Genomic DNA, 14,231 nt, shown 5'->3' on the forward strand with positions numbered 1-14,231 from the left:
CTACTGAAAAATCCGTGGGCGGACACAAATGGAGGGAGGAACGTTGAACGTTTGTGAAATCAAGGGGATAATAGTTTATTCACAAAACCTTAGGTGGGAATATGTATTTCAGCCGTTATAAAGGTCAATTATTTCTCCGCCGTCCATTACCGGCAACCATCGTGGTCATTTGTAGCTGCTTGGCCTGTCCACCTTCACTCGCCAATTGACACATGGACCGAATATCGTATTGTCACTCCACGCCGCGTTCTTCATTCAAAGTCCTTCATCTGAAGTCAAGGCTATCGACGCAGATCCATCGTCCACCATATCCAATCCATCACCATAGCTTCTACCTCTTGATTTCTTTCCCATGCCGAACTTTCGACAAATTATTCTCTCATACCGTAATTAGTAATTTCACATTGTAGGCTACCCAAAACCATCGTCTATTCAATAATGGAACTTTTTTTTCCTCACTATGAAAATTGGCATGGATTCTTTAAGCACACACTAATGATTCTAGCAGGCTTACAGAAAGTTCTAAGAGAAGAAGCTGAATTTTGTCAAAAACTCAACTAACCAGGTCTTCCAAAAAGGTCTACAGTGGAGTTATTGCGGACAGCCACATCCTTTTCAAAGCGCTTGGAGTCCGTGAGTTACAGTTCATTGAAGAAGGCAAATGCTTCTTTAGCACTTTTATTTGGATATGCAAAGACATAATTGCATTCAACAGATAAATTATGTCCCTCGTCTCCCATTTGAAAAACTAAGAGACTTACATTTGTGTTTTCCAATCTGTTATACGTGAATACAAGAGATGTAAGAAGAGGAGTTTATTGGACAGATATTGTTGTAATTGCAAAAGCATGTATAGATTTATAGTACCCACAAGGTAACTTGAATGATAAAATGATGGTATTTCAAGCACGAAAGTGAAAAGTTCAAAAAGATTTATGATGATATTTCAAGATTAAACTTTTGATTTACCCTATGTCATGATTATGAGAGTGCTCATTGAATCTAGAGTTTGCCTTACTTGGTATTACCATGTCCAACTCCGCTCCCTCTTTCTGCATTTGCTCAAGATAATTGCCTCTTCGGTTTTTCCACTGTGTATGCACCCAGATATTGAAGTATTTTATGAGACAGCATTTCTTACGGGCATTGGGTAAAACAGCTTAAAAGAATAGGATAGTTGACCACAATTAGAGTAAAACATCCATAGTGATAAGTGATAGATAATGTGTCATCATATAATTGGATATTATTTTATTTTTACTTCAAAATTATTATACCAAATTATGTATATAAAAAATGTGCACACATAGTTTTAGCTTAACTTAATCGATCTTGAATCGAGTTGTTTCTAATCGAATTTAAGCTCAAATGTAGGGAATGTGGTATTATCAAGCTTGAGTCTAGAGATGTTGAGCTTGCTAGATTCAAGACTTTGGGTAAGCTTAATTTGAAATAACCAAAACAGTGTCATTTTGACTAATAATCGTAAAAAAGAATATTGTTTTGATGTGAGTTTCAAATTCAATTTGATATTGTAGATCAAACTCAGGTTTAACTCCCTTCAAATTAAGTCGAACTCAAGTTTAGCTTAAGATGAGCTGAAGTCTTTCAAATTGGGCTACCTAAATTCAATCTTAATTCTATTCAAATTCAACACTATTACAAAATGTTATAAATCACAATTTGACTACATGGCTAATGAATGTGGAAAGCCTTTTAGAAATACTTTTAAGTATATACAAAACATCTCAAAAGCTTCCCAAAAAAACTTTTTGCCTTGTCTATGAGCAGATAAACAGTAGCTGCTCATAATCTACTGTTACATTTTTTTCCACCAAAGAATCAAACTGTAGATAAATCAAAATCTCCTGCTATACATTGAAATCAAAGCACGCACCAAAAAGCAAATCACACATTTATCCAGATTTGACAATAAAGCCATGAAGAATTTACCAAAATAAAAAAACCCAAAAGGGTGCACATAGGAATTAAACTTGCCAAAGTGCTCACATTAGGCCTCAAACCCGTTGCCAGAGCATGGCCGTATGCAAAAGGAAATGTGAGTTGAGCAACCCAACACTCTTCATTTCATGTAGAGACATAACAAATCCTCATATTCTCCATAATTGCAAATAATTCTGGCAAATAATCTACCTTCAAAGCCACTTGATGAATAGGTTTTATTAGACACATCTTTTACAAACAATGGTGTTTCTTCTATTAGTCTAGATCATATGGACCAATTGTCACTTAAAAAAAAATACAAAACAAAAGTTATAACAAGAGGAAAATTAATCATTAAAGAGTTTTAATAATGGAAAAAATTTCATCGTCCTCTATCGTTATAGCTTCCGCTGCTAAAAGTATTAACGATGAGAAGAAAAATTTTATCGTTAATATAAATAATGAAAGGTGTAAGTCTTGTCATTAAAAATAGTAATATCAATAATAAATATTCTTATCGTTATAATAATATTTATCCATCACTATACATAATATTAACAATAAATATCCTCGTTGTTATAACAGAACTTATCGGTTATTAAACATATATCAACAATAAATATTATCGCTCAATATTTATTTGTCACTTTATATAACATAAACGATGAATATTTTTATCGTTATAACAATATTTATCTATTACTAAATATAATATCGATGATGAATATTTTTAATATTATAATAATATTGACAAATAAATTTTTGATTCTCAAAATATAATCATTGACGTTAATTATGTTCTAATCACAATTATATTAAAGTCTCTATATGATCCATAATTACAAAAAAAAAAAACTATAAATTTTTTATTATGGTAATATTTCCCTATAATCAAAACTAAAATATTATTACAAGTTGCAGACAAGGTTTATGATAAAATCAATAGTATGTGACAAAATTCTTTTAAGCATTTTATTCCTTTTGGCCATCAAGTATAGCATTTTAAGCACTTGCAATCACCGAAGTGTTCCAAAGGCTGATAAATCACCAATGGAGCAATGCTAGTCCCCTGAAGGGAACAGTATGTTTTACACTTTAAGGTACTGTTACAGTCTTAGGGAGTTCTAGCCTTACTGTGGTCTTTGGAACTTGAACCCTGCAATACAATCAAAAGAGATTAGATCAGAGAAAAGGGATTGGCTGAAAGAAACGAGCTGTTGATCAATCAAAGTTTTAAGGTTTATATAACATGTATAATTGCTACCGATATGACATGCACATGTAAATGTTTGAAAGAAACCCTTCCCCTAGGTTTTCTGTTACTGAATTATTTTATGAAAAAAAAGAAAAAGACCACTGGCTTTTTTGAATGAAACAGGTAGGGAATGCTTTTGTTCTGAATTATTATGCAGCCTTGGGACTAGAGAATAAGCATATCTTGCTGTTGATTAGAACAGTTTACCACCACAATTCTTTTTTGCGACTCAACTACACTTGGTGGAAATTTTTATGTCCAATGTGCTTCGGATATGTCGGTCCAAGCTCATTGGTCAAATGTTACTGCAGCTCCTCATCAGCCTGTTGGCATATCGATGCCGTTGCAACAACAGCCAGAATTGTGTGCTTCCTCCACAATATAACTATGGACTTCCTGTTGGCCAGTCATGTAATGCCAGTAGGTCCCGAACGTCAACACCCTCTGATAGCAGCAGAAATTTTCATGCAACTAGTGATGCAATTGTCACCCAGTTGCCTGATGAACTGGGATTAGTTGACTCATCAAGCTCTACTGGTCCTGTGACTTCAACACAGAATGTTGCTAAGAGCCTGCCTCTTAGCACCATTACAGATGCTGGCAAGAGTGATATTGTTCAGAATAGCACAGCAGCAGCATCGACAGTGTTGGCCAAAACAATATTGATACTTTTAAGCCTCAGTCTTCGCAGCAAAAGAATACTTCTTCCCAGCAGTACAACAGTTCTTCAGGGTACAGTTATCAAAGAGGAACTGAGATTTCACAGAAGAATAGTTCCGGGGGCGAATGTTCCCACCGAAGTATAGGGTTCCATGGGCGGAACCAGTCTTTAAGTGCAGAAAAGTGTTTTGGCCCGGCAAAGATGAAGCAGATATATGTGGCTAAACAGACCACAAGTGGGACATCAGCACCAACATGAACATGATGCAGGATGAGCTTTTCGGATTAAGAAAAGAGTGCCGAATAGAAGGGTGACTTTTTGGGATGAAAATTTTCTTTACATTTGGCATGGTTCATTGAATATACATGGAATCAAATGCGCGGTTCCGGTGCCAATATAATTAAAGCTATGGTGGTTTTTGTAATGTAAGTTTGCAAAAATAGTTGATAATAGCTATTTTGAGTCTCTTGAAGAAGAATTGAGGAAGGACTGGATTCTAGTGTGGTAGTTGGGATGGTAGCCACACCACGGTTGACAAGTATTGTTTAATAGTCAGTTGTAGTCTATCGATTCCTTTATTTGTCCTTCCTAGGCCTCAAACTTGATGTTCTTACTAATGATAAATGTGAGCTTCGGGGAATTCTCGCCTCTCATTCTGTTCTTAGATTACTTTTATTGTCGATTTAATATGGTAGATATTTCAATGATTTAAAAATTCATTTATCCACGTTCATCTTTTCCTGATGATAAAAACACAAGTCCCATTTTCTTTTTCTTCTTACTTTTCTCTCTTCTTTTTCTTTTCCCTTACTTTAAAAGGAATTCTTGATTTTTTTTAATGGTAAAATCCAATTTAGTTAAAATCGACATTACAATTAAATTTGATAATTCATATCATTGAATTGTATTCGTATCGTATTAATTTGAGTTTTGTATCAAATAACCAAAACTCTAACATGATTTGAAATAGAATCATATTAAAATTATTTATCTCTAAGTCGAACCAAAATATTTTTGTATTTATATAATAAGTAAAGTGGTGTTATATAATGATATGATTTATTATAAAAAAACACACATTATCAAATATTAAGAAGTAATACAATTTGTTATAAAATAATATACAAAAAGATTGTGTACTTGTTTTTGCCGTCCTACTCATTTGCATGTTCTTGGGTTGAGGAGAAAAAGTTGCGGCTAAAACAGCCATTAATTTTGCATTGTTCACATGTTTCAACATTAGGCAGAGACAACACTGTGTGTAGTTGTTGCTCTTCTTCCTATTTGATTTTGGTGGGAGAAAAAGAGATGGAGGAACCTTCTTAAAGAGAGGGATTCTACAACGCTACTGTCTATGTTGTAGCGTTGCGGCTGTCCTCATATGTAAAGTTTTGAACAGAGTTTATGATCAGTGGACGGCTGGGCTCCTCTTGTTATATTAAAATATCTGTCTGAGTAATTACATATATAACCTAAGGTCGCTACTTGTCTTCAAACAAAAAACAAAAAGACGGCATCAGTTAAAATCTTATGAAGCACAAGGACCGACTCGTATTCATGGAGGTCCCATTCACCCTAAACCAGTTGTGGTATTTACAGATACAGCCGTCCCGTTTCCCACTACTGGCCCAACAGCCACTCCATTTCGTTGCCCCCACCACCCTTTGAAAGCAATATAAGTTTTTATTGTTTGTTTCTATCGGTTTTGTGTTGTACATTACACTATTTGTACTGATCATCCATTATTAAACATATGGGCGTTCCTTTTATTAATTCTAATGTCTAGAAAAGTTAATCAGATATGGGAGAGAGAAAAATGAGGGGAAGGAAAACGGAGAGAAAGGAGAAGCAATGTGAGAATTGGATATTTGGGTTATGATTCTTATTAACCATGTAATATAATTTTGTAAACTAACAAGAATACCCTTCAACTGGTTAAACTATAAGTAGATTTAAGCCAAGATAAATATGACTAATTTGAGTTCAATTTAAAAATAAGTTCTACTTGTTCGAATTATAAAATAAAAAAATTATTAAAGAAAAAAAAACAATTACTCAAATATAAAAAAATTACTACAAAAAAGAATCGTTATAAAAATAAGAAAAATCATTAAATAGACATGTGGGTGTTACACACCACCAACCACAAACAACGACGCCACCAATGCCACACACCCACAGACCAGGACTGCCACTGCCAACACCCATAACAGCATCACCCTTTCCACCAAAACAAAATCAATCATCAAAAATCACAATAACAAAATAACAATCCATGTTTAAAGTCTTAAAAATGTGATAAATTTGTAGAGAGGGGCACATTTAATGGTAAAAATTTCAGTTTGTCTTAAACATTTGCACGTTCCTTTTTATCTAAGCAATAAATTAAGGACTTTTTAAATGTTCGAGATGAGAGAATTATTATTTCTGACTCAAAGTTTGGAAACATAAATCCCCTACACTAGTTAAAATTCATTAGATTTTATGAAAGATTAGTGAAACAACAAATGAGCCTTTTATTAAGTGCAATAATGTGGGTACATATTTTTTGTATATAATTTAAATACACAGATAATATATTATCATGTGATTGAGTGTTACTTTATCTTTAATTCAAAATTATCTAATCACATAATGACATATCATTTACATACATAAATTATGTAAAAAAAAAAAAAATGTGTATATATAGTTTTATTATTTTATTAATTCTAAAACTCTGCATTTAGGGTTTAGTTGTCTAGTAATATTGCATTAAGGACTTTGATTGACTTGATTCTTGAATCTAACCTTTCTTTCTCTAGAACTTAAAAAGCCGAAGTTAAACAATTATTATAGTTTAAGAGAATCAAACGATTTAATCGTTAGCAAAATGAGCTTCAGTGCGACAATGCTTGTGAGATGAGAAGGTTCGAGTCAAGCCAAATAATGATCCAAGCTTGAGCTTGCTTGGACTGGATCCTTGGCTAGTTAAAATTAACATCTAAAATCAAACTTGTGAGAAAGCATCATTATAACAAATGTTGGGTGGAAATTAGTCACTCTCTCTCTATTAGAGATTGTACATGTTATATTAGTGTGCAAAATTTAATTTAGTACGTTTTGAAAGCTTTTTCAAATCAAACTAAAAAATAATAATTTTGTCTAATTTGAATTATGATTTAAACCTATTAAAATTATTTATTTTAAAATATACATTATTTAATTAAATTATAATTTTAAAAAAACATAATATAAATATGTAAAATAAATATAAAATATATATATAATATATATGTTTAAAAAATGATAAAATAAATATGAAAAAAACAAATTATACACTTTATTGTTTGTTGAAAATTTTTTTCAGATAGTTATATATATGTATTTTTTTTAAATATGATTTACAGTTTTGTTCAGTTTGAAAATCACTTAAACCGTAACCCAAATTAAAAACTGTTTTTCAAAAATTTATCAATCCGAATCAAATAATTTTACAAATCAAATTATAATTTTTAAATGATTTGGTCAATTTTACAGTTTAAACTAAATTATGCAAACCTTATTAATCAACAATACCAAGCAACACATGACACTAGGAACTTTTGCCTCTCTAACCTCTTCAACGCAGAGGACATAATTTGGATCATGGTTGAACGGTTATTCCTTAGAGACGTAACAGAGGATAGCTAGATCTTTTCAATTTATATATCGCTCAGTTGGATACAAGTTTTGTTTTCTATACATGGTATAGTTATTGAATTATTGAATTATTGAATTTTTTCAATAAGGTTATTATGTCGATACAGTATATGGCCTTCTATAAGCATAAACTATTGAAATAAAAATCCCAAAAGAAGTTTCCCTCTACCCATTTCTCATCTTCTTGTATTCTTAAACCTAGTAAAATCAACGAGTATAGATATTGGTGGGTTACTTATTTAAAAACAAATAAGGGTTTTAGATTTTTAGATCCATGTTTATTTAGATTTATACTCGTGGATATAATATTTTTACGAGTAAATTAGGCATATCCGCATATGACCTGTAATTTTTTTATTCATTTTTATCATCCTTTTAAACATCAAATTTATAATACATCTAACACGAATTTCGCATATTTAATTTTTTTAAACATGAAATAAAACAAATTTATTTAAAAAATTGCTAATTTCAATCACTACAATATCATAATTTTCAGGACAAATATCGATTTTCCTTGTGTCACTAATTGATTATTCTTTATTCTCAACAAATTGTTTCTCCGCTCCATGATGGTACCTTCTCTTCTCTTTCTTCTAAAGATTATGATGGAATTGCCCTGTGTTATTCCCCACCTTCTTTTTCTTTTCTTCATCCTTCCCCATTTTCCCCCTCTTATTTCTCACGTTCTTTCTCTTTTTACACTACACATCTTAGCTCGCACAAACGCAGAAGCTATTGTTGTTTCCTTTTCTGTGATTACCCGTAACAGACTCTTTGTTTGATTTTTCCTTTATTGTGCAGTTGAACTGATGTCCGTTTTTCTACTGCATTCGAACTGTTGGTTAGGCTACTGTATATTGACGAGAATAAAGAACAGGGCTTTTGAAGAAGATGGAGGAATGGAGATTAAAGAGTAAAAGACTTTTCGATTAGAACGAAATTTCACTTAAAAGGGTAAAATAATTTTCTTTCTATTGGGGAATGTTACCTTTACCATTTAAAAATTAAAAAAAATCCATGGTTCAGTTCTCTGCACGTGTTAATAAGGAAAGTGGAAGTGGGGACTACTTCAATAATTCAATCGGATAAGGATAAAACAAACTTGAATCATCGGTTTCTCTTATCCTGTGTTTGTTCTCTCCAAGTTCTCGTCTGTCTTTTCAGTCACAACCAAGTCAAAGAATCCCCTTGAAGAATGATGTTAATGTTTAAATTCAAGATCTTTATCACGAATTATCAGCCAAACATGCAATCAATCAAGCATTTACAGAGAAATAAAGCAAGATAAACCTTCAAGAGGAGATGATGTTGTTGTATTAGCTTTCGTTGGGAGGGAGAGCCTGGGTTGTTTTTGGGTATTTTCCTTTAGACCAGTTCTTTCTTTTTGCTAATACATACATTTACTTAAAATAATAATAATAATAAAGCAACACAAGAGCAATATACCTGATTTAGGTTTCAAACTCGAAACCCAACAAATAACGTTTACAAGTTATAATATACAATCAGGAATCAAATCAAGAAACTGATATTATTGATTCTACATAGGCCACGGCAAACCGGAGAACAAACGATCTCACAGGACTACAGACGATGACCTGACAGCAAGAAAACCAAAGTTTTCTCTGACAAACAATAACTAGCGCTAGGACGCAGAGAAGCCGAGAGACCAGAGCAAGAAATAAGGGCTGGCTAATTTTATGCAGTATATGTGTCAATGGAAAGAGAAGAAGAACTGATATATTTGGGGATTAAGCCAGCCGAAATTTCCTCCCTGCCCTTCAAGCTCAAATGACGAAAAAACCCTCATTTACTCTGCCGAATGCCGTTACTTAAAGTTTAAGAGAAAATACTATATAAACAAATGGAGTAAATAAATAAATAATTCTCTTAAACTCACTAGTTCTGCACCAACTGCCCAAGTAGCAGACTCTAAGTTTCTACGGAGGTATCCAACAATCATAAAAACTGTTCCATTGTTAAAGCTCTCCGCTTCCATTTCCATGGTGTCTTTAAGTGGCATTGTAGTCGGAAAACGGAAAATTAAGCTTGGTTTTAAGTCCACGCAAGTGACGGAATTCAATGGCTGCCTTATCATAAGCCCTGGCAGCAGCCTCCTTCGTCTCGAACGTGCCAAGCCACACTTTTTCTCTCTGTGATGGATCCCAAATCTCAGCTGCCCATTTGCCCGATGGCCTCTCTCTAACACCTCTGTACTTTACCATCTTCTTCTTTGTATCCTCCTCTACAACATTTCCATCCTCTTCAGTAGAGAGGAATAGATTGCAACCTAAACAGTCCTTGATTTTGCATACCTGACAAGTGTCACCATCCGGCGGCAGCGGTAACATTGTGTATAATTGTTCATGGCTGTTGATACTTTGAATGTCGCCTGTGATTACGTGCGTAAGAGTAGAAACCATGATATTGTGTTCTTTTTCGGCTCGAAGGCGTTCAGCTTCAAGTTTCAGTTTTTTGAAGGGCTGCTGCTCCATCTTCCAGTAAACAACAGATTCATGTTGGAGGCTGGAAAGAAAGATTTCAGATTCTTATAGGGAAAGGGTAAGCATCCACGTGGCTGCCAGCTGTACGCTGGTAAGACACGGAGACTGGTTGCGAGGTGGGATTTGCTGTCGTTGGTGGTCAAAATGGCTTCATAAATTCGATTTCGTACGATATTTTTTCTACCCTTTTTGACCAAAGCACTATTTCGCACTCCAGATTTAAGCCAATCTTATTGTACACCAACAATAGTTAAAAATTTAAATACCTACTTATTATTATTATTAAAATTTTTAATTAAAAGAAAAAATAAAATTATTATTTTATTATTAAATTTTAAAACTCTAAAAATTTATATTATTTTTTTCCTCTCAATTTTTAAAAATTAATATTTTATCTTATTTTCAAAATTTGAAAAATTAACATTTCATCCTCAAAATTTGTTTCCCTTCTCTAATAACTACCATTCCGATCGACAATTGATGTTTTTCATCTATCTTTTAGATCTGCCATAAAAGATAATGAAGGACAATCATTTACAACTACAAAGGACAACAAAGTGTAGCCCTTTGTTATGTAAAAAGAAACATAAAGGGCAGAGCGAAGCAGAGTAAGACAAGAAGAAAAAAATTGAAGTGGAAAAAAGAATAATATAAAATAGTTAATATGAATAAATTTTATTTAAATGATTAAGGGTGTAAGTGATAGTAATCATATTATATATGGTTTAAATTAACAAAAATATCCATCTTTTGACATTAAAACAAACATTTAATTTGATGGATCAAATAAATTTCTTATATTCAAATGTGAGAAAATTTTGTCAACAAGGTTGGAGTAGAACTAAGGGTATGTATAGTCTAATTTGATATGATTTAAGAGTTTTTTTAAAACAAACTAAAAAATAGTTTGAAAATTTTTCAAACCAAACTAAATCATTTTAGGTTTTAACCTAAACTAAAAAAATACAGTTTTATCCAGTTTGGATTATAGTTTGAACTAATTAAAATCATTTACTTCTAAATATATAATATTTAATAAAATTATTTGATTTATAATTTTCTAGAATGTGGTATAAACATATAAAATATATATATATAACACATAGGTAAAAGATAAAATAAATATGAAAAAAATAAGTTGTATATCTAATTGCTAATTGAAAACTTTTGCCAATTAAAATTATATATATATATATGTATATGTATATATACGATTTACAATTTTGTTTAATTTTGAAAATATTAAACAGCTACTCATAGAGAGTTAAGTATATTAGTTTCAAAGGCAAAATCGTTATTTCATCTATGATATTAAAAATAAATTAAAATTTAATTTTCTTTTTTTTTCTCTTCCAAAACCTTAAAAACTAAAAATTTATCCTATACACCAAGTTTTGAAAAATGAAATTTTCTCCTATTGGGTTTAATTTTCAATCACCGACATCAAATCTAGCACTATCTTCGGCAACAAAGATTCTTGACACATCACTGTACTTCAACAATCTCTTTCTCCTCCTCTAGAATGCCAACTGATGAAGAGTTTCATCTTCCCGACAAAACTCTTCATCTCCTCGACCTCATTTGATATCAATCGAGCATCCAATTGAGAGAAGAGAGATCACCGAAGAAAAAGAAAACTTTAAGAGAGAAAGACCGTTAAAGTTTAAAAACTAAATCCTATAGATAAAAATGTTATTTTTTAAAACTTTACTTATAAGAGAAATAATTAGTTTTTAAGATTCAAAAGATAAAAAAATAAAATTTTAAACTATTAATTTTAACTGTTTATAAATAAAAAACCAATATTTTCAAAATTAAGTGAGAACCCTTGAGACATGAAGATATTTTGAGTTGGCAATCGTCCTTTGACCAAACCTGTCATTGGACCGCCAATTTTAATAGTTGTAAAAAACAAAAAGACTCTTTTAAATATATGTTGACTAACAATGGCGCGGTGGGACAAGCACGCCGCACAAATATAATAATAATATTATTATTATGTAATTAAAGGCTAAAATACAGAGTCACGCCCAAGGTTTGGCGAACTCAATGTTGCCCACGATTTCAGAAACTATTCACATTCCACCCAAATTTTTAAATCAAACTTTAAATATAAAGAAGCGGGGTATTGTAGACTTTTTAGCTTTAATAAAAAACAAACCTATTTCCCTTAATCTGTGTCGCCCTTCTAAATCATAAAAAAATAAAATAAAATAGAAAAAATCTCTTTTTTAGAATGAATTTTGTTTTCATTAAATTTATACTTAAATTGTCAATTATTAATCAAAGCGATTAATATAAAGAATTGATTTTATTCTATTAATATAAAAAATTAATTTTTTTAAAAAATCTATTATAAAAACTTGAACTAAGATCTTATTTATCATATTTGAATATATATAATCAAATTAAACTTATTATAATATTAAATAAATTAAATTATATATTTAATCATAAATTATATAAAAACATTTTTAATATTATTTATAAATAGTTAATCAGTTTGACATCAATCTGATTAGATTGTCCCTTTTACTCAGTCAACATTCCATTTAATTTTAAAAATATTATGTTGATTTATGTTCGTTGAATATAAAACAGTATTTTTAAATTTAATATTTTAATAATTATTAGTATGGGTAAAAGTGACATTTCTGTGGACTGGCATTAATGGTGGGGAGGAGACGATGACTAAACTTTAGGTAGGAAAATGTACTTCGGCTATTATGAAGGTTGATTATTTCTCTGCCGCTCATTACCTGTTGTCGTCGTGTCGCGGTCCCTCATGGCAGCTTTATCTTAGCTGCTTGCCCTGTCCGCCGTGTTTTTGAGAGTTAAAGCTGTCGATGCTGGTCCGCCGTCCACCTTATCCATTACTGTAGCTTCTGCTTCTTCATTTTGTTCCCACGCGGTACCATCGTCTTTTCTGGGATATTCATTGATGAGAATATCTTTCCACACCTTGAAAATTTGAATGTCGCTTCGTTCTTCTAGCAGCAAATTGCGAAATGACTTGCAACCATCGTGCTAAGCAGAATTTCCCGTACTAAAAATTTCCCAAACCGTCAGGATTACACGACGTTTTATTGAAGGGTTCTAATTTACGTACGAACAAGTAAATCGGGCAGAAATTTAAGAAAAATAATATTATATATATTTATTTTGTATACATAATTATGTACATAATTATATATATCATTATGTGATTGAATATTATATTATCGTTAATTTAAAATTAGTCACTCATGTATAACATATATAAACGTATATATATTTATGTCTCCAAAATATATATACATAATTTTATTAATTTAAAAACATGCTTATAGAAGTTAAAATCATACGTAGTCTCAAGTTGACAATTAAATAAACGTGGACCAGTATTAATCATAATTTTGGTTTAATAAAGATGGAATAATTGAATAATTCAGTTTATTAATAAATCTAAGTAATTTACAAAAATAAGTCTAATACATTTAAATGTTATAATTTAGATAATTTAGATAAACAATATTAATGTAAGTCTTAAAGTTATATAAACTTTTGATGAAGGTATATATATTTACTAATTCTCTCTTTGAAACCTAAATATATAGAGTAATTTTATTTATCGAAAGTTGTCATTCAGAGAAACTTTCAGGGAGAAAAACTTATTAATCTAATATAGGTAGTTTTAGGAGATTTATGGTTCAATTATTCTTACAACTTTAAAGTTTCCAATTCCGTATTTTAATATATTATCATTTTTTTTATTTTTTTCATAGAATAAGTACTTACCTTGGACATATGATTTTTTAGCTCAGTTAAACGTTAGTCCATCGATTTCAATTTATAAAGGTAACATTATTATAAAAAAATTATTTCGATTCGAGTTCAAGTTTTCTCAAATTTCAAATTGAGTTAAACTCGAATTAATTTAACTCAAATTTAATTCTATTTCAAACCCAAAAAGCAAGAATGTTTATAAATTACAATTTCACAACATGCCTACTGAATGTGGTAAGCCTTTTAGAAATACTATTAAGAATATACAAGCATCTCAAAAGCTTTTGAAAAAGAAAAACCTTTTGCTTTGTGTACAAGCAGATATCAGGGCATTCCAAGCTGTAACATTCTTTTCCACCACAGAATCAAACAATTTCATAGCAGTAGATAAATCAAAATCAGCGGCTATACACTGAAA

The 14,231-nt window shown here is 31.2% G+C and overlaps 1 protein-coding gene across 1 annotated transcript; it reads right to left on the bottom strand.

Moving 5' to 3' along the window:
* Window positions 1-8,987: 8,987 nt before the first annotated feature.
* Window positions 8,988-10,070, bottom strand: LOC123199695 (ethylene-responsive transcription factor RAP2-6-like). The gene is made up of 2 exons (XM_044614734.1): window positions 9,860-10,070; window positions 8,988-9,787 (listed from the first exon to the last, which is right to left on the bottom strand). Exons 1-2 carry the CDS (start codon window positions 10,037-10,039, stop codon window positions 9,557-9,559), a joined length of 411 nt encoding a protein of 136 aa, XP_044470669.1. The 5' UTR covers window positions 10,040-10,070; the 3' UTR covers window positions 8,988-9,556.
* Between the last annotated feature and the right edge of the window lie 4,161 nt (window positions 10,071-14,231).

The sequence above is a fragment of the Mangifera indica genome, chromosome 16 (genome assembly GCF_011075055.1).
Source record: "Mangifera indica cultivar Alphonso chromosome 16, CATAS_Mindica_2.1, whole genome shotgun sequence".
NCBI classification, from domain to species: Eukaryota; Viridiplantae; Streptophyta; class Magnoliopsida; order Sapindales; family Anacardiaceae; genus Mangifera; species Mangifera indica.

Coding starts and splice junctions, on each gene's coding strand:
- LOC123199695 (XM_044614734.1), bottom strand. CDS start 10,039: ATGGAGCAGCAGCCCTTCAAAAAACTGAAACTTGAAGCTGAACGCCTT. Junction 9,788..9,859: donor CGGATGGTGACACTTGTCAG/GTATGCAAAATC, acceptor AATGTTGTAGAG/GAGGATACAAAGAAGAAGAT.